Consider the following 27,880-nt stretch of genomic DNA (forward strand, 5'->3'; position numbering starts at 1 on the left):
GGACAGAATCTGGAGGAGTAATATCCAAAAATGTGTTTTACAAAATTCGGCCTCCTGGTGGCGCTATAAAAGGCAGATGTGGAAAATGCAGGTCAAAGGTTTGTCCTTGGCCTCTAGGGAGTGTGCATGCAACGTTTCACGCAGATCGGTGCAGTTTTAGGTAAACAATGTGAAAAGCTGCCTCATGGTGGCGCTATAACAGGCCGTTCTGAAAAATGCGGGGCAGAGGTTCATCGTTGGCATCCAGGGAGTGTGTGTGCAAAGTTTGGCATCGACCGGATTAACGGTGCCGGAGATTAGCTGGTAACGGACGGACGGAAGGACACACGGACGGACGGACACACACACACACGGACGGACACACACACGGACGGAGTGCAAAACATACTCTCTCCCCATGCCTTCGGCCTGGTGGAGACAATAATAGTCTACCTGTAAAGAAGTAAAGGAGTCTTTAAAAAAAATGTTTATTTATGATCTGTAGCAGCAGTCTACCAAACAGACGTGTGTGTGTGTGTGTGTGTGTGTGTGTGTGTGTGTGTGTGTGTGTGTGTGTGTGTGTGTGTGTGTGTGTGTGTGTGTGTGTGTGTGTGTGTGTGTGTGTGTCATCGGTATAGATATCAAACGGGGGACCATGCAGCGTTGAGCGGAAGGCATTGTAATGTGAGGCTGAGAGATATTGAAGTGTCCTTGTGTGCAGATAGCATCATTATTTCATATCGTCCATATTAATTGGGTCAGCAGCTGCAAGAAGTTGACCTGTGCTAGTGTTGCTTGGCAACTGTGTCCCTTAGTATTGGGAAAATGTAAAGCTACAACTTTACATAGCAGGATGAGCAGCATTCATAAATAAACACAAGTGCTGTCCAGTAGCAAATGTATAGATTTATTGGTAACACATGATTCCTCAACAGACACACATCATACAATAGTGTACAGTGATTCTCAACCTGTGGGCCGGCCGGGCCCAGGGACCGCTGGTTGGGCCGTGAAGTGTAGCCAATATACCCTTTTTTCTTTAAAACCTCGGAAAGCGAGTTTTCATTGTGATGCTGCAAAATCGTTACTATAGTTCCATTGATCCAAGCCGGAACACAAAATGTTTGATTGATTATTAAAGCAAACAGGCTCTGGTAAAATGCATGTGGCCCACCCATCTGCCCACTTACCATAAATCCACTTGAGAGATGGGTGGTCATTTTTAAGATTTTTGAGAGGCCCTGATCCAGAGAAGGTTGAGAGCCACTGAAGTGTAGAATACCAAGCAAATATGAAAGAGTTATCCTTCTGATTTGATTTAAAAAAATAAAAAAATAAATGCACTAAATAAATAAATGCAATAAATGAACACACAGACAGATGACAAATGATGTGTTAGTATTTCAATACAATAATATAAAACAGCATGGACACCAGCAGGTATAGTGACATTCATTTTTTTTAACCCATACATTACATTAAAAAAAAAATAACAATAATAATAATATCACCACGACATGCCAGTCTGTCCTTCACTGAGATTGTTTACGAAAGGTTTAGGGCTCAATGGACAGATTAAAGGAGCATTCAGTGATTTGGGTGATTTGGGAAAAAAAGATGTGCACATGCACACGCTCTACAGTGGGGGAAGTACAACAGACCAACAGCACGTGCACCAAGGCCCGCCCCACTCGATCATGATTGGAGGAAGGCCCCTCTCATCCTGATTGGATGAAGGCTTTGCCACCCAAAGCCCAAACCGAAACTAGGGTTTTTTGACCCCAGGGGTTAACTGGGGACAGGGAGGAACTCCTTATATGGTCAGCGCACTTTATAGTAGGGAGGATTATCCAAAAAAATAAGAAAAAATAAGTGATATTTGAATTAAGTGAAATCACTGAATATACCTTTAATCTGTCCATTGAATAATCTAGAAGCTATTATTTATATATCGTCACTGTTGGGTCAAAACTTTGTATGTCCAAAACCATTCGTTTTTCAATTTAAAAATTACAAGCTAGTGTGTGTTTGTAGATCTGTTATTTTCACTTATTTTGTGTGTGATTAAGTAAGGCATTCATTTGAGGAACAAATAACTTGGAGATGCTATAGGTTTCTGCCCGACAACAGCGATATTCAGTTTCAGTACATATATTTTATACACCAAACAAATCATTTAACCACTTAAGCGTTATTGTATACTTGTCTGTGAAAATAGCGGATCTACAAGCTCACAATGTGTTGCGATGAGACGCAATGTGGGCATGTAGATCAGCTATTTTCACTATATACTGTAAATGTATTCTTTCCCCCTGGATTCAGAATCATGAAAAACCCCTAGTTTGACGTGTCACATGCTACTTAAAGCAAAAGGAACATTTGACATTTTTGCCTGCCATCTAGGATGTTAAAGGTAGGGTCACAAGAAACCCCTATAAAAAGATTGTCAGCAAGTGGATTCATGAATGTATGTATATAGACAATATTTTAGGCCAATAAAAAAAGACTATATACCAAATTTCCCACTTTAAACAAAAGAAGCCTGTGGACTGCCGGACTACTAGTGGTGTGTTTCCTAAACTATTCATATCGTTGCTGTAGGGCAGAAACCTCTCATCTCCATATTCCAACTGTTTGTGTTTTTCCGTCATACTACAGCATCACATAAGAGTATCAAAAGTGGCAGATCCGCAAGCTCAAATCTGCTACTTTTGAATTTGAATCCAGAAAAGTAAATGTTTTGGACATTAGTAAATGTTAGGTGGTCTTGCTGTTCTACATACAGCCAATCGGTTCAAGAAATTGCAGATTGAGGCTTTGACTTTTGCTTCTATGAAATAGCCGACACCATTAGTGTTTTATGACCCATTCTAATACACTTGTCAGTCATGGTGACTTTAATCCATGCAAAACCTATGCTTCATTGACCACCGGGGTTCCCCAGGGCTCTATACTTGGCCTGCTACATTTGCTATTCTCGCAGTATGTTCTCCCCAGGCCAGAATAGGGATGCAATATTTAAACATACCACAATGTCCATGTGCACGGAGAAAACGGAGTAATGAACACACACACACACACACGCACGCGCGCACACGCACACACGCATGCACAGTAAATGTGCGCAAGCATACGGTAGTAGAAAATATCACTGATTAATTACAGTATATCACAACTATGTGCACAAAAGCACATTCAAATATCTGTCCACACACACTTTAATGCGCAAACACAGACGGTATACACATAAACATGCATATACAGTACCACGCACATACAGTGTACACACACACACACACACACACACACACACACACACACACACACACACACACAGACACACACACTCACACACTTACACATACAAGGTTATCCTCCAGAGTTGAGTGACTATTGCAGAACAGAAAACTAACACAGCACACAGTTTCGGTTGAAATCAAGTGTCACAAGTTAGGTTGAAGAAACAAATACATACTGTAACTGTTGTTATTATTGTGTTTTTACGCATAATAGCCCCTTATTATCCATCGTAGGGCTGGGTAATTAACCGGAAATGTATCAAATCCGACGTTTAGAAGCTCTCACCGACTTAACCTTGCTTTCGTCGATTAATCGAATAATCAAGAAGCAATTTTGGGGGGATTTTAAATGTATTTTTTTTATATATCAACTAATTGACACAAAATAATTGAATAACTATTATTCTGATTAACCACTCAAGCCCTATTACATTATTATATTGTACAGTGGTGGCACAAATAGTGCAAATAGCCTATCTGCAATTGGCTATTTTCACTATAAATGAAAATCAATGACTTTATTAAAGTCGATAAATAGTTGTATCAGTTATTAAAATCAATTAGTGATTAAATCTTGCGCCCCCAAGCGTAATATTTACAGTACAGACTTTGTCAGAGAACTATGAGGTCAGTTTAAAAAGAGTGTAGAAAACTTTTCATTAAACTTAATTGATCTGAGTTCATCGAAAATAGCACCTTCCACATGGTTGTATTGCCCAGCCCTACGTCCACTGTGTCCATACATTATGGTTGTATTGCCCAGCCCTACGTCCACTGTGTCCATACATTATGGCAGCCTTCATACTTCTGGGTGGAAAAGAAACATTTCTAGGAATATATTATAGATTATATTATGGCATACCATATGGTTATGTGTCAGCATGCAATATTGTTATGCTTGCTTATAAATATTTAGATTTCAAATTGGGGGAAATTATTAGTGCTGCTGCAGTTCGCTCATCTGTAAGAATAAAAAAAAGAAGGAAACCAATGTTTTACATTGGCCATTTCTATTCAGGTGAATAGTGCAGCTGTCACGGTCAAAACCATATTCCTTTTGAAAACACCTCTGCATTTAAAAGTCATGTTTCTTTCAGGCTGTGTGGGAACTCAAGCTTTATTTTTTGGTGCAGAACTCCCTTTTGTATGTTGGAAAATGGGAAATTTATGCCAAGGGCAAAACTACCTTTTCAGAACTCATTGGTATTCAAGCGCAGGTGCATTCAGCCACATAAGCAATCACAAAAGTGACTTGTTGGTTTGTTGTTTGATCTCAGCTGGCTTGGTTTATTAGCCTGCAAATTGATAATCTTAGCGGGGAGATGAACAGACCATTAATGTGTGTCACTGTTCATAATCATAATCATGTCATTTCAACATGAAATGAGGATGCACATGTGGGGGGGGGGGGGGGGGGGGGGCAGTGGCGCAGGAGGAGGTACAGTAGAGCGGCCATGTTGGAAAACCGGAAATGTTGTGGTTCAATCCCCGGCTCCTCCTCCTGGCTGCGTGTCGAAGTACCTTTGAGCAAAACACTGATCTTCTCCCGATGAGGGTGGTGCAGTACCTTGGATGGCTGCCTCCGCCATCTGTGTGTGAACGGGTTAATGCAATGGTTCTCAAAGTGAGGTCTGAGGACTGCCAGGTGGTGCTTGAGGGGGTTCCACAGGGTCCCCAGCAAAATGTGTTACTAAAGCATCAACATCAGGTTACCCAATTTAAACCTATCTGCATTGGCTATTTGAAAACAGCCGATCTACAAGCTCACAATCTGCTGTGAGCTTGTAGATGTGCTATTTTCAAAAATGTATCTAAATTATTTGAGTTTTTTAAATGTCTTGAATAGTTTTGAAACATTTTAACACAAATCTTCTCTTATGGGGGTCAAATGCATGTTAAGTTGGGGTTCCTTGATATAAAAATGTAAAGCACTGGTTTAATGTAATGCACATTTTAAAACAATTTGGATAAAGCTGTTTAAATAAATGCAGACTGTATGAGGGGGTAAAAAGACAGGGAGAGACAAGAAATGAATCAAAGTGGATCTGATGAGGTAACCATTGTCCATGCAATAAGAGGACATACTGTATCCAATAGTCTGAGCATACATAACATCTGGGACATCTTAAAAGTTTTTGCCTACATACCGTCATAGTATGCGTCCATCAGTAAGTGAACACACCAAATATCAAGGCACACATTTTGCTGTAACAGTATTGTGAAACGATAAAATCCACATCACCTGGAGTAGGCACCAAATATAACAACATGAAAATAGATTTACGAAAACATGTACTCTAGCAAGCACCAGGATGCTGTCTAAAGCTGTCTAATGTTTTGTGGTACAAAGATCTACATGTTATTGTCGACAGGGCCAATTTTTCTTCACTGACTGTGACCAGACAGAAGCAGAGGGTTCTCTTGCGATGCGTAACTCTTACAATGTTCAACCTTGATACAGAAAACGGACAGGCCCTCGTTTGAAAATCTTTCATTCACCCCACTCAAAGTGGGGTGCGGCGGGGACCCTCGGGTCAAAATGGACCTGTGAGGTTAAGTGTCCATTGAAAACCATCAAAATGTTTTAGAACCACCGACCAAACTTTGTTCTTTTTATGGCGTCGGCGAGGTTTTGTGGACGTCGAAAGAGACGGCCGGCTCACCCTGCGTCTCGCCGTTGATCGTGATGCCGCTCGTGTGCGTATTTTGGTTCGATGTCTCCATGGACACGGAGGACGTGGAGTTAGTCAAGGGCGTCATGCCGAAGTGAGCGCCGTCCACCGAGAGGAGCATGGGCGTGGCCGCCCGCCTCAGTGTTTCGCTCATGGACAGGTGGACCTCTGTGGGCGTCACGCCGCCCATCTCCTTGCTGCTGTAGTCCGACGGCGACTTGCGCTTTATCCTCTCGTACGTCTTGTCCTGGCTCTCCGGGAAGGTCTCGCACTTCTGGAAGCGCCCGAGCAGCCAGATGAAGAAGAAGAAGAGGCCAAACATCGCCAAGCTGTGGATGAAATGATCTGGGTTATTATGACTGAAACTAACTATTTAGTTGTTAGGGTCATTTAATTTCTCCCCACACACATTTTAATGAAATGAAACTCTATAGCGTTTAACAAAACTAAAATAATTGATGTCCTTAGTTTTAGTCTTTGTCAGTACCAGATATTTGTCTTAAAAATAGCTAAAATAGCTGATCTACAAGCTCACAATGTGACAATGCGAGGCACCATGTTGTGAGCTATTATGCTTTTAAGTACTGTAGTAGAGTTTTATTATATGGTAGTGTTTTTATAGTGAACTCGGGTGTATTGTGTCTGTATGTTAGTTATCTTCACTGCACACCACACCACTGAACAAATTTACGAAAGGAAACTAAAGTAAAGTAAGTTTTAACCTTGCAGATCTGCTGCAGCATTTTTCGCTTTTTTGAATCCGACTACCCCAGATTACAATTACAACCTATGTAACTGAAATTGAAAATGTTGAAGTCCAAACAAAAGTACACAATAGAAAAAACAAAATAAAAATTCAAAACCATAACTAAAATAACCTGGGGAATTGGCGAAAGGGCCTTTCTGTGTGGAGTTTGCATGTTCTCCCCGTGTCCCCTAGGGTAGGTACCCTCACAAAAACATGCAGTAATTCTGGTCTCTAAACTGACGTGTTCCTTCCATGCGAAACTACCCCCTGTCAGATGTAAAGGAGCAACTTGGACACTCATGCATGAAGGAAGCATGAGTTCAAGTCCGTTGCTCTCCCCAGGTTGGCGGAGCTGGGTGTGTAGAGCCCAGGATCACATTAGGTTCACACAGGGGTGAAAAATGGGTTACAAAAAATAATAATATTAAAAATAATAATAATACAACCTGGGGATGAACGCCAGGCACTTGACGTCCAGGCTGTGGCCCAGGTAACGGCTGTGGAGGAACATGTCGCGCTCCACGTAGGAGCGGTTGGTGACGGGGTCCAGCGTCTCCGAGCGCCACTCGTAGGTCAGCGTGCTGCGGTTGAAGCTGGTCAGCGTCTCGGGGTACTCCACGGTGAAGATGCGGTCGCCGGGCCCCACGTACTGGCCGTACTCGTAGGGCTTGTAGAAGATCTGGTTCTTCCACATGTTCAGGTCCAGGATCAGCACCAGGAAGATGATGCCGTAGTTGAACCACTTGCCTGTGTAGTGTGTGTGTGTGTGGGGGGGGGGGGGATTTTTTAGTTTTTAGTCATAGTCCCTTGAATAGTTTTCATTTAGTTTAGTCACATTTTAGTCACCTGGAATGTTTTAGTGTTAGTCTAGTTTTAGTCGACTAAATCTACAGTTGATTTAGTCGACTAAAATGTGTTTTGGCTCGCCTTGATGCCGTCGTAAGGACTGTTTTTTTCACACAACGCTGTGACGCGTTGTGTCTGCCCCCCAGGGACGTGCACACATAGACATCAAAGGGGGCTTGAACCCCTGCCCTTTTACCCGTCTGTAAAACAACTGCCCTTTCCAGACCACAGATGCAGCATTTACTATGGTGAAAGAAATGCAAAATGCCACGCCACGCCATGCTTTCATGCCATGTCATTGGAAGGCAGCATTCAGGAAAATGTCCTTTTTTTCCCCTGAAGTCTCCTGAACTTGGAACGCAGCATTTTGCATTGAACTAATTTGTTTAGAAATCCATGTCGTTACACCACATCTCCACTAGGTAAAGAGTGCTGGGTTGCACACTGAAAATAGCTGATCTACAAGCTCTCAACGCGTCGCGCGCTGCGACGCGGTGTGAGCTTGTAGATCTGCTATTTTCGCTATTTTTGTCCAAAAGTGCCCTCTTAACAGGATTTCAGCCCCTGCCCCTCTAACACTCTCTGCACGTGCCTGCTGCCCCCCTTGCTATGTGTCAACATGCAGATAGCAGGGTGACCATGTGTTGTTTACTGTATAGTGAGGTCGCAGGGACACTGGTTGCCTAGTAGATGGGTGGCTACAGCTGACTAGCCTGGCTAATAAGCCAGACTAATATCACACAACACTGTCGCGGTATATTAGTCTGGGCTGGCTCCACTTGGATTTCATTTCCCGGGGGGCGGGTTCATACAATGTCTCTTTGACGCAATTGGTCAGAGCTACTGTCAGTCAAAAGGTCTCAAGCATTGAACGTCACTGTACCAAAGCCCGCCCATATTGCATACCGTGTCCCGATTGGCCCGACCTGTTCTCGGTTGTAGGAAAGAGGCGTGCTACTGAGGCTCGCCAGACCGTAATCCGCTGGTAGGCAAATTTTTTTTGCCAACGGCTGATTCGGTCTGGTTTATTAGCCAGGCTAACAGCTGACAAGGACGTTGTGAAGAGAACCAATGCATTAAATGCTGATTTTGCTGTGTAGAACTTCAGAAACTCAAACTATCTGGAAGCTATCAGGAAGCGTTCCCCGCACTTGTAAGATACTTTCTCATGGAATGAATAAATCCTAAATATACATTTTAAAGTTGGATCTCTTTATTTGGTTTAAAGGGACACTTCACCCCTTTTGCAACCAGATCTTATTTTAATGATGTTTTCTTATGTGGGTATTATGTTTTTTTTTTTAGATATTTTAGTATTGCAAAGTGTCCATGATGTCATGGACATAGATATTAAGAAATAGATGCCTCATTTGCCGCTGCAGTTCATTGGAGCGACGTGTATCCCAATGAAGGCGGAAGTGCAGTGCTGAAGGCTTTTTTCTTTTTTTTTTTAACAAATCTTTATAACAGTCATGACCGTATACATTACAATACAAAACAAGACAAACAAACAAACACAAACAACAAAGTTATTAACAATACAACATCAGAGCCAGGGGGATTAGATTACTAACAGAAAACATTAAAGAGTGAACACAAAGCAACAGTTCTCCGCAGCTTTATTATTTAGAAGTGCTGAAGGCATTTGCTGAAGGCGACTGCGTCGCTCCCCAAGTGACGTCACTCATGTGACTCCTCCATGTCTCTCGCTGTCACTCAAGTGACTACTGGCCAATCACAGCGCGTCTTTTCCGGGACTTATGTTACTTCCGCTTTGCTTCCGCTATTCTTCGCAAGGAATGTCGGGAAAATAGTGCCTTCAATTTTGACACATGCCTCAGAGCCGGAAGGGGCGTCTATGTATATATGTCTATGGTCATGGACACTGGGCTCACTTACTTCCTGGACTACATGTTGTCTCAGTAAGACAGCCCTCCCCCTATCTACAAGGAGGAGCAGTGCACCAAAGCATTATGGGAATTGTAGTCCAGGAAGGAAGTGAGCCCAGTGTCCATGACATCATGGACACTTTGAAATAGTAAAATATCTAAAAACACATATTACCCACATAAAAACCCCAGGAAAATGTTTCTTGTCTCCCAAACATCATTAAAATAAGATCTGGTTGTAAAAGGGGTGAAGTGTCCCAGAAGCTGTTTTTAGATATCGATAATAAGCAGACTTGGCAACCTGACTGTAGAAAGTAACAGTACAGTAAAGAACTTGGGGATCATTATTGATTCTGAATTGAATTTTAATTCACACATTAATCATGTTACCAAGATTGCCTTTTTTCATCTTAGAAATATTGCACGAATCAGAGCCTATTTGTCACCGGACGATGCAAAAACGCTAATCCACGCTTTTGTTTTTTCTCGGCTTGATTACTGCAATGCACTTTTTTCTGGATTGCCTAAGAAAACAACTGACAGATTACAACTTGTCCAAAATGCAGCAGCCAGAGTCTTAACTAGAACTAAGATGAGAGCACATATTACTCCAGTCTTGGCCTCATTGCACTGGCTTCCGGTTGTTTTTAGGATTGATTTTAAAATTATTTTACTTGTTTATAAAGCTCTCAATGGTCTCGCACCTTCCTACCTACATGACTGCCTGCCGAAATATGTCCCAAACCGCCCCCTAAGGTCTTCCACTGCTGGCCTGCTCGCTTTGCCTAAAAAAATGGCAACTAAAAAATACGGGGAAGCAGCTTTTTGCTTCTACGGGCCGACGGCGTGGAACAAACTCCCACTGTACCTTCGACAGGCAGCCTCTGTAGACATTTTTAAAGCTCAGCTCAAGACCCACTTCTACACCCTTGCTTTTAATTGATTTATTTGTCTTTTTAAAAAAAATGTTATTCTTGTCCTCACTGTATTGTTTATGCCCTGCCTTTCTTTTCTTTTTTTGTGTAAAGCACTTTGAGCTGCATTTCATGTCATGAAAGGTGCTATACAAATAAAGTTTTATTTATTATTATTATTAGAAGCATCTTTCATAAACCCTAATTTTTTATTTCATAAAAGCAAAGGTTAAAGCCTCAAACTGAAATAATTGGTTGGCATACAGTATGTAGAACAGCATCTTTAAAAACCAGGTTCTCAACCATTTCTGGATCAGGGCGCATTTGCGGCCCACCCATTTGATCACTTAAAACGGCAGCCAATAGGCTGTGCATTTTGGAGCCAATTATAATATGAAAAATCACACCTGTGTGAACCGAGTGGTGCAACTCCCCCCCCCCCCCCCCCCCCTCTCTCTCTCTGTCTCTCATTAGCAGGCAGCAGTGCAGCACTATCTCTCTCTCTCTGTTTCTGGCACAACAGCGCCACTTTTGGTAGTCATTGGTACTCGTGCTCATAGTGACATAGTTAGGTGAACACATGTACACGGACATTGCTGTTCGTTGGAGTGGTTGCACCACTCAAAAATCGAACATATACAAGTGTGTGCGCGTGCGTGTGTATGACCTAGAGTTTTAAAAGTTAAGGTCTTTTCAGATGGGCAGCGTGTGATGCAGATGTTGTAAAAAAAACACAACACAATCCAGGTCTAGTCAGTCGCGGGCGTGTGCACCACAAAACGAGCACGCGCGAGCGACAATTTCAGGAGACCGCGCCCATGTAAATACCCCCCCCCCCCCCCCCCCCCCCCCCCCCCCCCCTACAAGAAAACCTAGGCCTCTCATTGAAAACGAATTACTAGCCGGGTCAGTCGCGCTGGCCTTCTGAAAGGACCTTTATAGGACAAAACGTAAAGCAGCGTGTTATGCAAAAATGGCTGTTTAATAAGCGGCATGTTGCAAACCATGTATAAAAAGCCTGGTCCCTATTCAACAAGCCGGTAATGTATGTCGTAGACGTAGACTGATGCATGAACTAGCCTAACCCATTTAGGCCTGACATCGAATTTAAAAAAATGTCTTCTAAATCATGACAGTTTTCTGAAATAGCTATGTTTTTATATCAGTGGTGCTCAATATTTCATATCAAGGACCCCAAAAGATTATGTGCATTTGGCCTCCGACCCCAATCTGAAAATATGTTGTTCCAGGGATCCCCCCCAGGAGCAAAGACTTGAGTTAAAAATGTTCGCTCTGAAAGAATATATATTCCAAATTTGCACCACATTTTCACGATTTTTCAAAAATAGCAGATCTACAAGCTCATAGCGCGGTGCCGCGCTATGAGCTTGTAGATCTGCTATTTTTCAATAGGTAACGTTTAAAAGAATGGTTAAGACACCAAAAGGGGTTCCTGGACGCCTAGAATGGGCTAATAGTCCCAATGAGATGTATGAGCAGAGCCAAGACAAGATATTCACCACACGTCACACTCTATATATATTCATTCATTAATTCATCAGGTATTGCTACATGACATTGACTTTGGGCTCACTCACATATTAAGCACCAATAGAGTGAATAGACCCATCCGGAGGTGCAGAGACTCTTCTATCTTCTATCTTAATGAGATCACTACATTTCCATCACACAGCTCATCTCTGCCGGGTGACTGATAGCAAAGGCAGAGAGCAGCCAGGCTGTACAATACATCATCGATGCAAACTTGTAACTCCATATTTTCAACCATTACATACGTTAATCATGTCTGTCTTGCTTCTAAACCAAAATCGTTAAACCAGTGGATATGCTCTCGAACTTCTCGTTCCTGATTGTTTTCTGTGATTTTTGTCCTGTAATGTCTACCATTTTGTAATGTATTGTCTATGTCTTGTCTGTTTCTTGAACGGTGACGTCATGGACGCAAAACAAATTTCAGTGCAAGCTGACAATAAAGTTGTATCGTATCGTATCGTATCGTATTAGTTTTTTTTTGGGTAAATGTATGTCAAATTATTGTGCTAATTCGCTTATTTCCATCAAAACAAATTGTATACTGTATATCCTCTCTTCATAATGTAAATAGTATCCCAAGCGACACACTTTACTACTTATTTCGATGGAAATAAGCGAATTAGCACTAAAACCCAACACCCCATTGAGGGCTTATGGTAGGGGAAATAGCCAATAATGCACTTTTGCACAAAATAACACCTGGACCTCTTTAGTGGGGACGTAACAACTACAAATAAAGGTAAGAAAGCCTTCTAGTCCGAAATTCTCCTTTAAAGGATGCATAACACTGGTTTCTTTCTAAATTGGCCTGATCCTTCCCTGAAGAAGACCTTGCCAGGTCGCGGGACATGTTACACACAGCAGGTTTTTATTTCCAGTTCACTGCCCGTGAGCTGGAGCTTACATGAATATGGTAAGGGATGAACATGAGACGAAATACATGGGGTGAAAATGAAATACATCTATCTGGTAGTACATTTGTTAATGTCTGACTGTACCGCGCGCTGTTTACATTTCTGCAGTGTTGATTTTGTCGACTTTAAATAAAATCCCATGTCGCGCGGTGCGTTGTGAGCTTGTAGATCGCTATTTTCAGCAAGTGTAAAATCAGTCATTACGACGGCATCAAGGCCGGACAAAATACATTTTAGTCGAGTAAAACTAGACTAACACTAAGACAATCCTGGTGACTAAAATGTGACTAAAACTAAAGGAAAACTATTCAAAAGACTGACTAAAACTAAAATCCAAAATTGCTGCCAAAAACAACACTGCATTTCTGTATGGACTTTTCCTCCATTTCCTGAAAAGTAAATGCTTTTGGACATACGAGGTTTCTCTGCCCGACAGTGACGACAACATATACCTCTCCCTCCCTTCTCTCCCAGAGACATGCTGTTAATATGCTCTTACTTAAACCAATCACGTTGCGCAGGGAGCCGTCTCCATAATACTTAATGGCTATGCAGTGCATTAGAGTTAACAACCCCTGCGGTTTGAATCGGTGAGCGTTTGACCGGTTTAACATTTAGCAGCAGCAGGAGCATTGTTTTTCTTCCCTCCGTCACTCGATGGGAGTGACGTGCCGTGTGCACAGCTCAGAACCAAATGGCAGAGAACCTGGGTAATGGTTTTAAATGGGAAAGCAGAGTATTATGTGTTTCAAGTGATGACACGCACATTTCTCCCTCTCTCTCTCTCTCTCTCTCTCTCTCTCCCCATTCCCTCCCCAAAATAATCAAACTTTTAAGACATTTTGAAAATGGCAGTTTCACTAGGCACGTTAACTCTATATATGGTTATGTCTGAGTCATAGTGAACTCTATATGGTAATAACTATAACCGTATGTATAGCTATGTTAACTATAACCAAATATATTGTACAAGATATTATCTCGTCCGGACAAGATAATATCTCATCCGGACGAGATAATATATCGTCCAGACGAGATCATTTATTTTTCTTACCATGGCCACAGAGGGGCTCCGTACACTTCTTTTGGCTTTTGCGAGAAGTTTGGGAACCACAATACAAAATAAATGTTAATTAAGTTAACCACTTCGACCCTATATTGGACTGGATTACAAAGGGCTCTATACCTCGCATGTTTTTTGTAAACTACTGTATGCGTGAAACATCTGTGGAAAACTGATTCACATGAAGGAGAGTGTTTCAAGGGACTGTTGCTTGGTGGCATTAGTGCAATGTGAAATGCTCCATATAGGCTGTGTGTGATCATACCTGTGATGTGAATGTGGTACTCCTCTTTAAAGATGCGCTTGCAGACAGGAAGCCTGAACTTGAACTGTGTTGTGGACATTCCTGGCAGGTTCACATCCAGGTCCCCCATGAAGTGGGGAAACTCCCAGTCCTGATGGAGACGCACGCACGCACGCACGCACGCACGCGCACACACACACACACACACACACACACTTAATGAAATGCACCACAACTACTTTCAACTTAAGGACAGAACAGATAGAGAAACACACCCACGCACGCACGCACACACATACACACGTACACACGCACACACACACACAGCACAATCTAGCTAATGAAATGCACCACTTGCACAACTACTTTCAACTTAAGGACAGAACAGATAGAGAAATGCAAATTGTCCAGGATAAACACGCAGTATACCGTGCAGTGTGCATGATGCTAAATGGATGTTTTCACTGCGGGGGTGAACACTGAACTGACGCTGAACTCGCATAAACCCACATACTGTAAGGTCGCGAATACAAGCGGCCGAAATGAGTTTTCTTCGACGGGTGGCTTGAATCTCCCTTAGAGATAGGGTGAGAAGTTCAGTGACACGAGAGAGACTCGGAGTAGAGTCGCTGCTTCTTCGCCTGGAAAGGAGCCAGCTTAGGTGGTTCGGGGCATCTGGTTAGGACCCCGGGGCAGACCAAGGTCGCAGTTGGAGGAAACGCATCGACTCACTGGCCTTGGAACGTCTCGGGGTCTCCTCTCAGGAGGAAGTCACTAATGTTGCTCTGGAGCGGGAAGTCTGGAACACTCTGGTGGAGCTGTTGCCCCCGCGACCCGACTATGGATAAGCGGTTGAAGATGGATGGATGGAAGCTAGCTGTAGCCTTAAAGGGAGGATGTGTGATTTTCTTTGGTTGAAATAAGTGTTAAATAGCTCTATATTCTGATTCAATGCTATAGAGCAGGGGCCTTCAACGTTTATTAGGCCAAGGACCCCTTAGCTGAGAGAGAGAGACGAAGCAGAGACTTCCCCACTACATTGTATACAATTGTGTTGCAGATTAAACTTTTTCACAAAATTCATAGATAGCTTCACTATCATCACTGTAGTGTAAATGTATGTTTTTTACTTTGATTTGTCTCTGTTCCGTACATGGTTTGTTCCTTTATCCTTCTTCACCAAACCTCTGCCGAAAATAGCAGATCTACAAGCTCACAATTCCTCACAGCGCAAGGCGAGAGCTTGTAAAATCTGCTATTTTCAGCTAATGCTACCATCAGAATGTGTGTGTGTGTGTGTGTGTGTGTGTGTGTGTGTGTGTGTGTGTGTGTGTGTGTGTGTGTGTGTGTGTGTGTGTGTGTGTGTGTGTGTGTGTGTGTGTGTGTGTGTGTGTGTGTGTGTGTGTGTGTGTGTGTGTGTGTGTGTGTCTGCACAACATCTGTCTTTGGCTCTCCGACAACAAATTGTCACTGCACCTTGGGAAAACTGAATCTATCCTGTTTGGTTCAAGTCTAAACCTCAACAAGTCCCCGGGCTTCACAGTTAGTGGGTGACAATGTAGTCACAAATAAGGAAGAGGTCACTTACTTGGGTTGTATATTAGATATAAAACTCACGGGTGAAAAAATGGCAATGAAAGTGATCTCAAAGGTCAACCAGAGAACTCGTTTCTTGGGCAGGATATCCCCTTATGTCAACAGCAGTGCTATGAGGACCTTGGTCGGTGCCCTCATCCAGTGCCACTTCGACTATGCTTGTACTTCATGGTACAGAGGTATCTCTAAGCCATTGAAAACAAAGCTGCAGACCTCCCAAAACAAGCTTGTGAGGTTACTACTAAAATTGAACCCCAGGTCTCATCTTACCTCTGCCCACTTTAGTAGCCTTTTCAATGAGACCTGCGTTTTTACGTATTTACGTGGTCGTGGTTCCGTGAAATTGTCATGTGCGTGCTTGTTTCGTGCACACGCCCGCGCCGCAACTCACCAGACCTGGATTCTGTTTAGCTTTTGTGTTGTTACGCTTGCGTTGTCGCACCCCTCTTGAGCAGACCTGTCGTTGATCCAGGCGACAACGTCTGCGTTAATCGATGCCCGTTTGAAAGGACCTTAATGCTACTGACGTTTGCACCTAACACACTTAACAAAGTGTTAAAGCTCTGAAGTGAGCTGACAGGCCCTTCTTGATGTAAATTAATCAAGTCACCTTAATTCAAGTCGCATACATATTTATATTTAGGGCCATGTCATGTGGTCTACCTGCACAGCCTTTGTGATCTACTGGTAGATCCCAATCTACCTTTTGGGCACCCCTTGTCATGGTACGCCCCTCTGCCCTTGGACTTATTACTTGCATTTGTGTTCTGTACCTTATTTTGTAGTAGTGTTCTAGCTGTGATGTCCTGTCTGCCTTGTTTGCTGTCACCTGCCTTGTCTCACCTCCCTGCATTAGTGTAACTCTAGCTACCTGTGTTCTGTTGCCTGTTGGCCTATCCCAGTGTTGATTGTGTGTTTCAGTTCACCTGTGTGTAGTTAGTCTTGTCTATATGCCCCAGTGTTTTCAGTTCCTTGTCAGTTCGGCGTCGTATGATGTGGTCAGTTCCTTGCGTATTTCTAGTTATTTCCTAGTCCTAGTTATTTTCCCAGTTGTTCCAAGTATATTATTCCTTGTGATTTTTCCATGTGGGTTTTTGAGAATTAAACCTCTTGAACAGTCACTTCTCTGCCTGGCCTGGTCGTTCTGCATTTGAGTCCTATACCGTGACACTATTCTATTCTAAAGTGATTCAAAGTTAATGTCTTCCTGGTGAGCCAATTACATACACCAAGCAATTTTACCATGCATATTATTGAGGGGCGTTCAGTAGTGTAGATTTTTGTCTTACACATAAATTCCCATTGACAATGAATGGAGAATTTACGTCATATGTAGATGAGCAAATTAGCTATTTTTTTGTCCTACACAAAGATTAAGTTCCCATTGAAAATGAATGGATGAATTACGATGATAGAGCGCCCATTCAGTCCATACGCGTGTGATTTTTTTAAATAAAGAATATAGCTCAGCTTCATCAGCGTAGCTACCTGGGTTCCACTCTTGTTTGCTCTCATTTGCATCCAATTTTTATTACAGTCAGGAATTTCCGTACGGCTGCATTTCTCGTGGGCCCCATGCCAATATCCAATGAAGTGCATAAAGGAAAGGGGATGTACTGTATCCCCCTAGATATTAATTAAGACCTCCACTTCTCCTACCATATCGCCTCTGTCAGATGGAAACCTCCTACCCCAAACTGTTACTTTTCAGGATTCAAATGTAGCAAAAGCAACAGATCAACAAGCTCCTGCTATTTTTGATGCTTTTGTGTGCCACTGTAGTATGATCAAGTACGGCATTCATTCACGAAAAAACAGTGTTTAAAATGTGGAGATAAGAGTTTTCCGCCCGACTGCAACGATGGGCTATACTTTCGCTGTTCTAGCACTAACAGGTATGACATTTAAACCACAAACCTCCCTCCCATGGAATAACGAGTCTCTGGGACATATACTGTATATATATATATATATATATATATATATATATATATATATATACAGGTCCATCCCAACGAATTAGAATAATCTGAAAAAGTTCATTATTTGCCATAATGTAATAAAAATAAATAAACTTTCATATATTTTAGATTCATTACACAACTGAAATAATTCACAGCTCATGAAAATCAAAAAATCCTATCTCAGTGAATTAGAATATTTTACGAGACCACTAAAAAAATGATTTTTTAAACGAGAATGGTCGACCATGTACTCTAAAAAGATGGCTGTGTTGAAACCATTGTTAAATTTTCACTACCGTGGATCAACACCAGCAGATAACATGGCTTAAATCATCACTGTGTTTTGTCATGTCCAGAGTCTCAACACAACCATCTATTATTCTATTTTACAGCACTGTGTGCTTCAGTATGTTGACAAGCTTCATGGAGATGCTAATTTTCCTTTCCAGCTCGATTTGGCACCTGCCCACAGAGCCAAAACTACTAGTAACTGGTTTACTGACCATGGTATTACTGTGCTTAACTGACCAGCCAACTGGCCTGACCTGAACCCCACATAGAATCTTGGTTGTATTGTCAAGAGGAAGGTGTGAGACATAAGACTGAACAATACAAATTAATTTACGGCTGTTATCAAAGCAAACCTGGGCTTCCAAAACACCTCAACAGTGCCACAGGCTGATCACCTCCATGCCACGCCCCATTGAAGAAATAATTTGTTCAAAAGTAGCCCAGACCAAGTACTGTAGCAACTATATACATTAATATACTTTTCAGATGGTCGACATTTCTCGTTTAAAAAAATCATTTTTTTTGTGGTCTCGTAAAATATTCTAATTAACTGAGATAGGATTTTTAGATTTTCATGAGCTGTACGCCATAATCATCAATATTAAAACGATAAAAGGCTTGAATTATTTCAGTTGTTGTGTAATGAATCTAAAATATATGAAAGTTTATTTATTTTTATTACATTATGGCAAATAATGAACTTTTTCAGATTATTCTAATTCGTTGGGATGTGTATATATGCATGTTCACGCACGTTCATACACGTATAATTAACCAGACATGTGAGAAATACATTATATATATTGTACATGTGCATGCAGGCACACGATTCATTGTGTCAAATAACCAGTGAGAGAAAAAGATAATTATGCAAAAGAAAATGATAAGGCAAAAATGCAGCAGAACAGCAGCTATCTGCAGTATCCAGATCCACGTCACTAATTAGGCCAATAATGCGTTTGAGAACAAAACCAGGCGTCGTTTCTCATGGAGGTGAGAGATTAACTGCAAGCAACGAGTGCTGCTTAAATGAAGGCGAATGAAGCCTTTGCGAGCGCAGTGGTGGGATGAGGTTTGTTTTATTGACAAACTCTCTGGCGCGCAACGTGTGGTTAGAGCCGCGGGAGCAGCGGCGGGGCCCCACCGTCGAAAAGGACCCACTAATTGAAATCATAAATAACTTGTTGTAAACGTGCTGGCTGGTACACTGGGAGAGAAACGAGAGGGGTCTGTCATAAACAAAGAAGGAAAATAAAGGGGGGTTGAGGGTGCAGGGGTCTGGCTCCGGGGGACAGTAAGTCAAGCTGAGATGTCACACTGTGTGTGTGTGTGTGTGTGTGTGTGTGTGTGTGTGTGTGTGTGTGTGTGTGGGTGTGTGTGTGTGTGTGTGTGTGTGTGTACACCATGTCACATCAGCGCTGCAGATGACAGGTGACCCTGGCATGGCAGGACACTCCATGAGTCTTTTTTTCTTTGAGGAAAATTATATTTTTTGCCTAAATCAGCTCTTCATGACACTGTCCACCACTGGTCAAATTGCCTATTGGTTTGTCAATGTCCCAAAGATTTATGTTATTATGTAAAAAATATTTCACAACATCCAAAATGTAAAAAAAATGTCTTTCAAGTTTCTTTTTGAAAATCAGATCAGATCTACAAGCTCACAACACGTCACATCGTGTTGTGAGCTTGCAGATCGGCTATTTTCATATAGCCGACCTACAAGCTCAGCCGTAACAACAGGGCTCAAGTGTTAAACTGGTCGCTTGTTTTCATAGACGCGGCGGTCACTTGTTTCTGGCAGCACTACAAGCTACTACAACTAAGCTCTACAAGCTCACAACGCGTTGAGCTTGTAGATCTGCTATTTTCAGCATGCAACCAAGTGTAAAATTATACTGGATCTCTTGTCCACTAGTCCCTTCCTAACATTTTAGTCTAGTTTTTATTTGTTGATGAAATTGTCAACACATCTAGTCTTAGTTTTAGTCACCATAGCTTAGTTTTAATGTAGTTTCCGTTTAGTTTTCATCAGTGAAAAAAGGTAGTCGACGAACACAGCTGACCACCAGCATCTCTGTAGAAGAAGATGATAATCTGACCATGCCAGGCTGGTCTAGGCTGAGCACCAGCATCTCTGTAGAAGAAGATGATAATCTGACCATGCCAGGCTGGTCTAGGCTGACCACCAGTAGCCTGGATCCAGCCCAAAGACCCCGCCCACTCTCTGAGTGGACTGCGTCTCTTGGTCTGGTGTTGCACTGTGAACCTATAATTTCTTCGGTACAAAAATGTATTATCCAATGAGAATCGGTGGTGGGGGTGGGTCTAACAAACAACCAATCAGCGCCGAGTCCCGTTTTCAGCGTCATCCCGCAGCGCAACACACAGAGGAAGGAGGGGAAAACAACACCAATGGCTACTGGTTGAGGGAAATTCTAATCCCCTCCCCCTTGAAATCGCTCAGACAGGAGACAATGTCAGACTGAAGCTTCAAGAAAGCTACAGTCTGATAATCAGGCTAGACCACCAGCATCTCTGTAGAAGAAGATAATAATCTGACCATGCCAGGCTGGTCTAGGCTGACCACCAGCATCTCTGTAGAAGAAGAAAACATCAAAGAAAAGCCCAGCCCTGTCTATAGCAGCAACATGATTATCGTCACTGCCTGTCAGGTGAAAACCTTCAATGTGAAAAAAAATGTGTTACTGTTCAAGAAATAAATACATAAAATGTGTGCCAATGAAGGCAAGTCACTGTAGCTCACCCCCCAAAAATACTACTTTTCTATGTTCTATCAAGTACTTTCCCCCATGACGCCTTGAATTCATGGACATGTTTTCGTTTTTGTCACACTCCCGAATCAATGATCAAATTATTGTCTCAGGAATGTGATGAAACCAGAAAAATCCTGTAGTATTTCCAATTTTCAGTACTTTTACTTCTACTCCTCTACGGCTCAGAGGCAAATATTACTCCACTACAATTATTTGAAAACTTTAGCTACTACGTTATTATTTTGCTTATTACAAAACATACATTAACCACTTCAGGCCTATTGTGTGAGCTTGTAGATCTGCTATTTTAAAAAGATTTGTGTACATTAAAAACGTGTGAGTTATTTCTACTTTTGGTATTTTAAGTACATTTTGATGCCAATATTTTTGTACTTTTACTCAAGTAAATTTAAAATTCCTGACTTTTACTTGTAACAGAGTATTTCTACATTGCAATATTGATAGTTGATACTATATTGATAAGTAAGAAATGTCAGGACTTTTTCCGCCACCGAACGCAGATCACATTGCAACTTACTACTCTGCCACCACAATGTGGAATGCCTTGACACCATCCATTAAATTAAAGTGTTATTAAGTATTATTGTGTAAATTTAAATTTGGTATGCTATGTTGATGAATTGAATACATGGGACCACAATGGAAACATTCCCCAAGACGTTTCTGTGTTATCCTTTTAGCCCTAATATCTGACTGTACTTCATGCTCAGAGCTGTTCCATTTTTATCAAGTATTCAATCAATCATTCAAACCTGTGAACGACATCATACAAAGTTAGTTCATTGCAACACTTCAGCTCAGAATGACCATTAACCATTTTATTGCAAAGATATTGCATTTAGTATGGCGGTGTGGCTCTGCTCATGTGATATCATATCATCTGATATCACATTTGATATCTCAGATTATCTGTGCACCGAGACACAGCTCTGATATCAACAACAAACCCCAGAGCAGAGCATAACATACAGACATTACATCAACCACATAACGTTCAATGCATTCCATATACCACATAGATACTAAACATATCACAATCCATAAAAAACATTATAATCACAGATACCCATAAAATAACTAGATACCACATATAGTACAATCCATACAATCACAGAATCACCCATTACAGAACTAATGCCACAGGGAGGAGGCCGGGGAGGTGGAGGAAATTTGAACGCTGACATCTGAACAACAGAGACACAGAGTCAGCTAGCATGAAGACTGAGGACAGGGTAGTGGCCAAGAGGAGAATTAGCAAGAGGGGCCAACTTTGCTTTACTTCCCGCATCTGCGTGAGGTGGGCGGTAACATTATTAGGAGACGGGAAGAATGTTGGAGTCTATTCATTTCCAATGGGAGAATGAACGTGAACACAGTTTATGAACCATTCCTTAACTCCATGGTCACTGAACTAAATACTGGACCCAATCATCACAAGGCACACAATATTTACAAGATATTCAAAGTAAAGTGGCTCCTTTTAGCGAGACAAATCAGGAGAAAATCTACTTTGTTAATGACATTTCTTTATCCCAGCAACTTGCGAGAGTTGCTGGGATAGGGGGCTCTGACCCCATATTTAAGATAAGAATATGTGAATATTATAACGTGAAATGAATGGACATATTTAAAACGATTAGAAATGATCCTTATGTGCCCAAATTAGAGCTGGCATACTTGGTCTGCATATTGAGACAGGCAGATATGTAGGCACGGTTGAGGAGGATAGATTATGAAGTCTGTGTGATCTAAAGGAAATTGAAAATGAAATGCCATTCTACAACTCTATTAGGGAGAGACTTTTTAATAAGATAGATCCAAATCATGAATTTATATGGTTGGAGGACTTCGAGAAACTAAAACGACTATTTCAAAAGTACACCTTTTCATTTGCCTCATTCCTTGAAAAGGCCTGGTCAATGAGGAGGAGGGCCATTTACATGTAAAATGGCCTTGTTTATTTGTTTTGTTGGGGAGAAGCAAACCACACCTACTATATTTAGGAGACCATTTGTAGGCTTTGTGTACCATTTCGCGTCTAGTGGCTCCGATTAAGTTGTCCCATCTTCATACATAAACCATCTTTGGTAGTGGCTGCTTAAAAAGAACACCTGATGTGGGCGTGAGACAGCTGATTTAAAGGAACAGAATGAGAATGAAGGGGGGATTATATATTAAACCTTCTGCCTTCCGTGTCTAAATTAACTATCGCTGTGCTGGATACATGTGGATATATACAAGATTTCTGGCTGACAGTGGTGTTCTGGTGAACACCTCAGTGTTCTACCTGAAGGTGAAATTAAGTCAGGACTCAGGTGGGCTAATTACTCTCCATGACACCCTCATGAATAGTGTTCAACACAATGAACTGAAAGAATGCAGCATCCATGATTAGATCTGGCTGGGCAATTAAAATGTATCAAAACCCATCTTTAGAACCATGCACTCTTAATCTTGCTCATTTTGGTTATAATCGAATAATCACACACACACACACACACACACACACACACACACACACACACACACACACACTTGTGTGTGTCTACAAGCTCACAACGCGTCGCACTATGAGCTTGTAGAGTGCTGGGTTGCGCACCCAAAAAGGGTGCGCAAAATGTGTGTGTCTACAAGCTCACAACGCGTCGCACTATGAGCTTGTAGAGTGCTGGGTTGCGCACCCAAAAAGGGTGCGCAAAATGCTGTGTTCAGGAGACTTCGGGGATTTTTTTGGGAAAATAGCAGATCTGTTCTTTGATGGAGGAGGAGGCATATTCTTCTTGTGTGCAGAACACCTCACAGCAGTGGTAGTCTACTGGAGCCATCAGCCATAGCCTACTGCTGTAAGTGTGCATGCTTACCGTATAGTATAGGCTAGACTTTTAGAAAATAGCAGATCTACAAGCTTGTAGATCTGCTATTTTCAGCATGCAACCAAGTGTAAAATTACTTATACTGGATCTCTTGTCCACTAGTCCCTTCCTAACATTTTAGTCTAGCTTTTATCTGTTGACGAATTGTCAATACATTTAGTCTTAGTTTTAGTCACCATAGCTTAGTTTTAATGTAGTTTCCATTTAGTATTCGTCAGTGAAAACAACACTGTTTTCAAACCATGCCTATCTGGACCCTGGTTCTGTCTCCCATCATCTCTCTCTCTCTCTCTCTCTCTCTCATTCTCTCTCTCTCTCTCTCTCGCTCGATACACAGCTATGTGTTTTTGTTTTCTCCACCCAGACAAAAACATTTGCATATTCATGAAAGCACTGACACACAGGCTTGTATTGATGTGAGTAGTACACTCCTGTGGGAGATAGGAGGACGTTGGATGAAGGAGAGAAAAAGACCAAGAAGAAAAAAGTCATCATCATTGAGGAGAGGAGGAAGTGAAAAACAAAGTGGACCAAGGGTCAATTCGGGAGGAGAGATGTAACGGAGTAAACAATTTGTACACATGCGCGTGTGTGATGTGTGCGCCTGTATCGCGTGTGCATGAATATGCATGCTTGTGCACTGTTTACTTGTGAGAAGCAAATCTCCCCAAAAAGCATAGTACAATTTCAGAAACAATCATTTCTGAAGACAATTTTGCTGGTCCAGAGAGAAGAGAAAAATCAGACGTGCAAAAGGCTTTTCAGTGAAAAATCGCTGTTTTTATTCCAAATATGGCACCTGTGTGATTTATGGTGGTGGTGGTGCCGCTGCCCAGAGCATTTTATCTGACAGACTCATGCGTTCCTGTTTCTGACTTGATTCGCAGGACATTGTTCTGTTTGTGTGGGACGCGGGACAGACGGTCCAATTTCGGGACTGGGTGGTCACCATCAGTGGTGTCATGCTCGTAGAATGCAGTACCATGCCGTGGTACCAGTAATTGTTTTACGTGCACGCGCAGGGAAGGAACGGTGCACGTCCCCCTAGATTCAAGAGAAGACGCACAGGTAATCAACATCGCGTCACCAGACTTTCCAAGACGCACCAAGTACCCAGTGGTCTAGGTTTACTGGCGCACCGTGTCAAGTACCGTGCCAAATTCAAATAGCTACTACTTTTTATAACAACAGGACAGCTTTAACTGTTTCTACCTGAGCGCACGTAGCCTATACAGTAAGCATGCACACTTACAGCAGTAGGCTATATGGCTCCAGTAGGCTACTGCTGCTGTGTGGTGTTCTACACACAAGAAGAATGCCTCCTCCTCCATCAAAGAACAGATTCATTCGTCCAAAGCACACTTTTTTGTTTCGCTAGTGTGCAGTTAAGATGTTTGTCTGACTATTTTAGTGTCTACTTTTGTGTTTGTGTGTCTCAACTCTCATACACTATGTAACAATATAGGCTTAGGCTATGCAGCTGTTCTGTGCATGCCGCGATGCGCACGTGCACGCGCGACGTTCCGTGGTACCGAAAACAAAATCACCATGACACCACTGGTCACCATAGACAGTAGACACACTAGCCAGTCAAGCCTACTAGTAGTTCAAATTATTTACAGGTTCTATAGGTCGGTGGGGTTACGCTACGGTCGGTGTTGTACCTGATTTAGTAAAAAGATCAGTGAAGGGCGCTCTTATCCTCATCATACATCATCATATGCCAATCAGCTAAGCACATTCCGTGCTCTCTCACACACACACACACACACACACACACACACACACACACACACACACACACACACACACAAAGCTGTGACAGACTGACAAAAACATTGATAGACGGAGTAGATCTGAGCAGTTATGATGTTCGTATGATGTACTGTGTGTGTGCGTGCGTGTGCACGTGCGCGTGTGTGCGCGTGCGTGCGTGCGTGCGCGCGCGTTGTACACGCGCCTGCATGCAGTCCCTGGGCGTGTAGTGTAGTCGTTCTGGGGTCAACTGCAGCTAGCAGTGATCAAACAGCCTGTGTGCCGCGGCGTGGCGCGGCACAGCACGGCTCCATGTGACAGAGTGATGCCAGGACCCTGTCCCAGGCAGCTCCCTGTTTTAATTGGCCTCGGGGGACTCTATATATATATGTGGAGGGGGGTGTGGGCCATACCTGCATGACAATAAGAAGGTCAAAGACCAGGATGAAGGAGGCCAGGAAGGCCCTGGAGACCTCGTCGCTGGGCACGAAGCCCCTGTTCAGCTTGTCCCAGCTGATCCAGTCCGTGCTGATCACCAGCACCACCACGGAGGTGAGGGAGATCAGCACCGTCCTGCATAGAGAGAGGAGAGGTCCTTTGTTAAAAAAAATCTAATAAAATCACATCATTTAATGACATGGCATTTAATGATAAACCCCATATGGTTGAGCGTCCTCAGCCTCTGAGTCCCTCAGGGCTCTATGCTAGTGTATTTTCTGTTTTCTGCTGCTGTGGGGAAAGCCGTTGAAAATAACAGATCAACGAGTTTGTCAATCTGTTATTTTCTGCGGTTTCTAGTTTCCACACAATATACGGAGACTGGGGTTTAAAGGACAACTTTGGTATTTTTCAAGGTTCATGTTTTAGGTTGTTAGAGAAGGTAAAAGGTGCAGTGTCATTGCATGTCAAAAATGCATGTCAAAAATGTAATTTGCTACTTTCTTTCGTTTGAACGATTTTAGCCAGGGGGTGGGGGCATTCGAACAAGTGGCTAAATGTCTTTTTAAAAAAAAAAACATTTATGATTTCTTTATTATTTACTGTAGTCCAGTCCTACTAGACCCCAGGAAATTACATCTGGCCACAAAATATTGAATGTGAAGGAGGAGGTGACAAACTGGCGATTGAGCCTACGACACACAGTATGGCAGCCCCCTAGGTTCCAGGTGTTCGTTCAGACACACACAAAAAAAACGACTGTGGCCAGATGTAATTTCCTGGGGTCTAGTAGGATTATAGTAAATAACAATAAGGAAATCGCCCTAACTTTTAAAAAGAAAAAGACATATTTAGCCACTTGTTTGAATGCCCCTGTCCCCCTGTCAAAAATGGCTAAAATGTAATAATCCTGTCTTGAAAGTAGTAGTAGTTACAAAAAGGGGTTCCCACCCATAATGGGATAAGTACAAAAACCCATTACTTGAGTCAAAGTATAGATACTCCTGGTCAAATATTGAATACTGAAGAACCCTGTAACTCAGCCTAATTAAGGCACTGACTCAAATGCACAGTCCATCCCAAATGAGGTGAAACAGGTCTCTCTCTAGTGGGGATAGGTGGGGCCAAAGTGTTCTTCAGTACAAGCTGTTCTCAAAGTTGTGTGAATTAATTAGAGTAGCCAATTATATTGCACCTGTTTTTTCCTCCCCAATGTAGTCGTTGTGCTAATTAACTAGGGTACAAGCTACTCTTGTACCCTACTGGCTCTCCTGTCACTATAGGTGCAGTATTTTCACGAACATAGGAAGCGTATGTTCTTAAGTCGAAAAAAGAAAAGCGCATTGTCGGCCGTTTCCATCCACTGATATAATGCGACTCATGGGAGATACAAAATAAGTTCATGAAATAAGCAGTAGGTGGGAATATTTTGCCAGTACAGTGTGTCACATTGACATTTATTTAACTTGTTGATATTATTTTAGGCTATACAAAAATATAATACACGGAGTGCCTGGTTGGCGATTGGGCTACAAGTCCTTTATGCTGTGCAGAGGCTGTCCGGGGACACGTTTTTGTAACCAATGAGTCCTCCGGCTCCTCGGAATTTAATTAACTATTAAACTAGCACTATATAGCACTGGTAAATCTAGATTGAAGTTAAAGCCCATAGGCCTACCCGTGAAAGAGAAGAACTATATAGATAATAAATTATAGCCTATAAGCGATGCCTCGACAGACCTTTTCACCTTGATGAATAAGTAAAGTAATCCACGATCACACAATTCACACCATTGATTAATACGCTTTGTGCGTGCTCTCTCGGCCAACAGTTTAACGGTTGGCCGATTGGTTGGTTGATTAATTGCAGCTGCAGAACAGTTGTGTAACTTGTGGGGTCTCTGCATGCGTGCGTGTGGGTACGGTTGTAATGCACGTAACTCAACAACCGTTTGCCCCACCGACTTCACATTCGACACACGCGGCCCACACCCCCGCAGGGAGTGCAGTACCCGTCAGTCGACAACGCGTGTGCAGTCAGTC

The 27,880-nt window shown here is 42.3% G+C and overlaps 1 protein-coding gene across 1 annotated transcript in view; it reads right to left on the bottom strand.

Moving 5' to 3' along the window:
* Positions 1-4,788: 4,788 nt before the first annotated feature.
* Positions 4,789-27,880, bottom strand: part of tmem117 (transmembrane protein 117) — a 101,180-nt gene continuing 78,088 nt past the window's right edge. Inside the window, exons 6-9 of the mRNA XM_079500916.1 lie at positions 25,813-25,972; positions 14,144-14,273; positions 7,145-7,445; positions 4,789-6,279 (exon numbers count right to left, since the gene is read on the bottom strand). Coding sequence (XP_079357042.1) covers positions 5,892-6,279; positions 7,145-7,445; positions 14,144-14,273; positions 25,813-25,972 — 979 coding nt within the window. The 3' untranslated portion in view covers positions 4,789-5,891. The remainder of the gene's footprint in view (positions 6,280-7,144; positions 7,446-14,143; positions 14,274-25,812; positions 25,973-27,880) is intronic.

This window comes from Electrona antarctica (genome assembly GCF_951216825.1).
Source record: "Electrona antarctica genome assembly, chromosome: 5".
NCBI classification, from domain to species: Eukaryota; Metazoa; Chordata; class Actinopteri; order Myctophiformes; family Myctophidae; genus Electrona; species Electrona antarctica.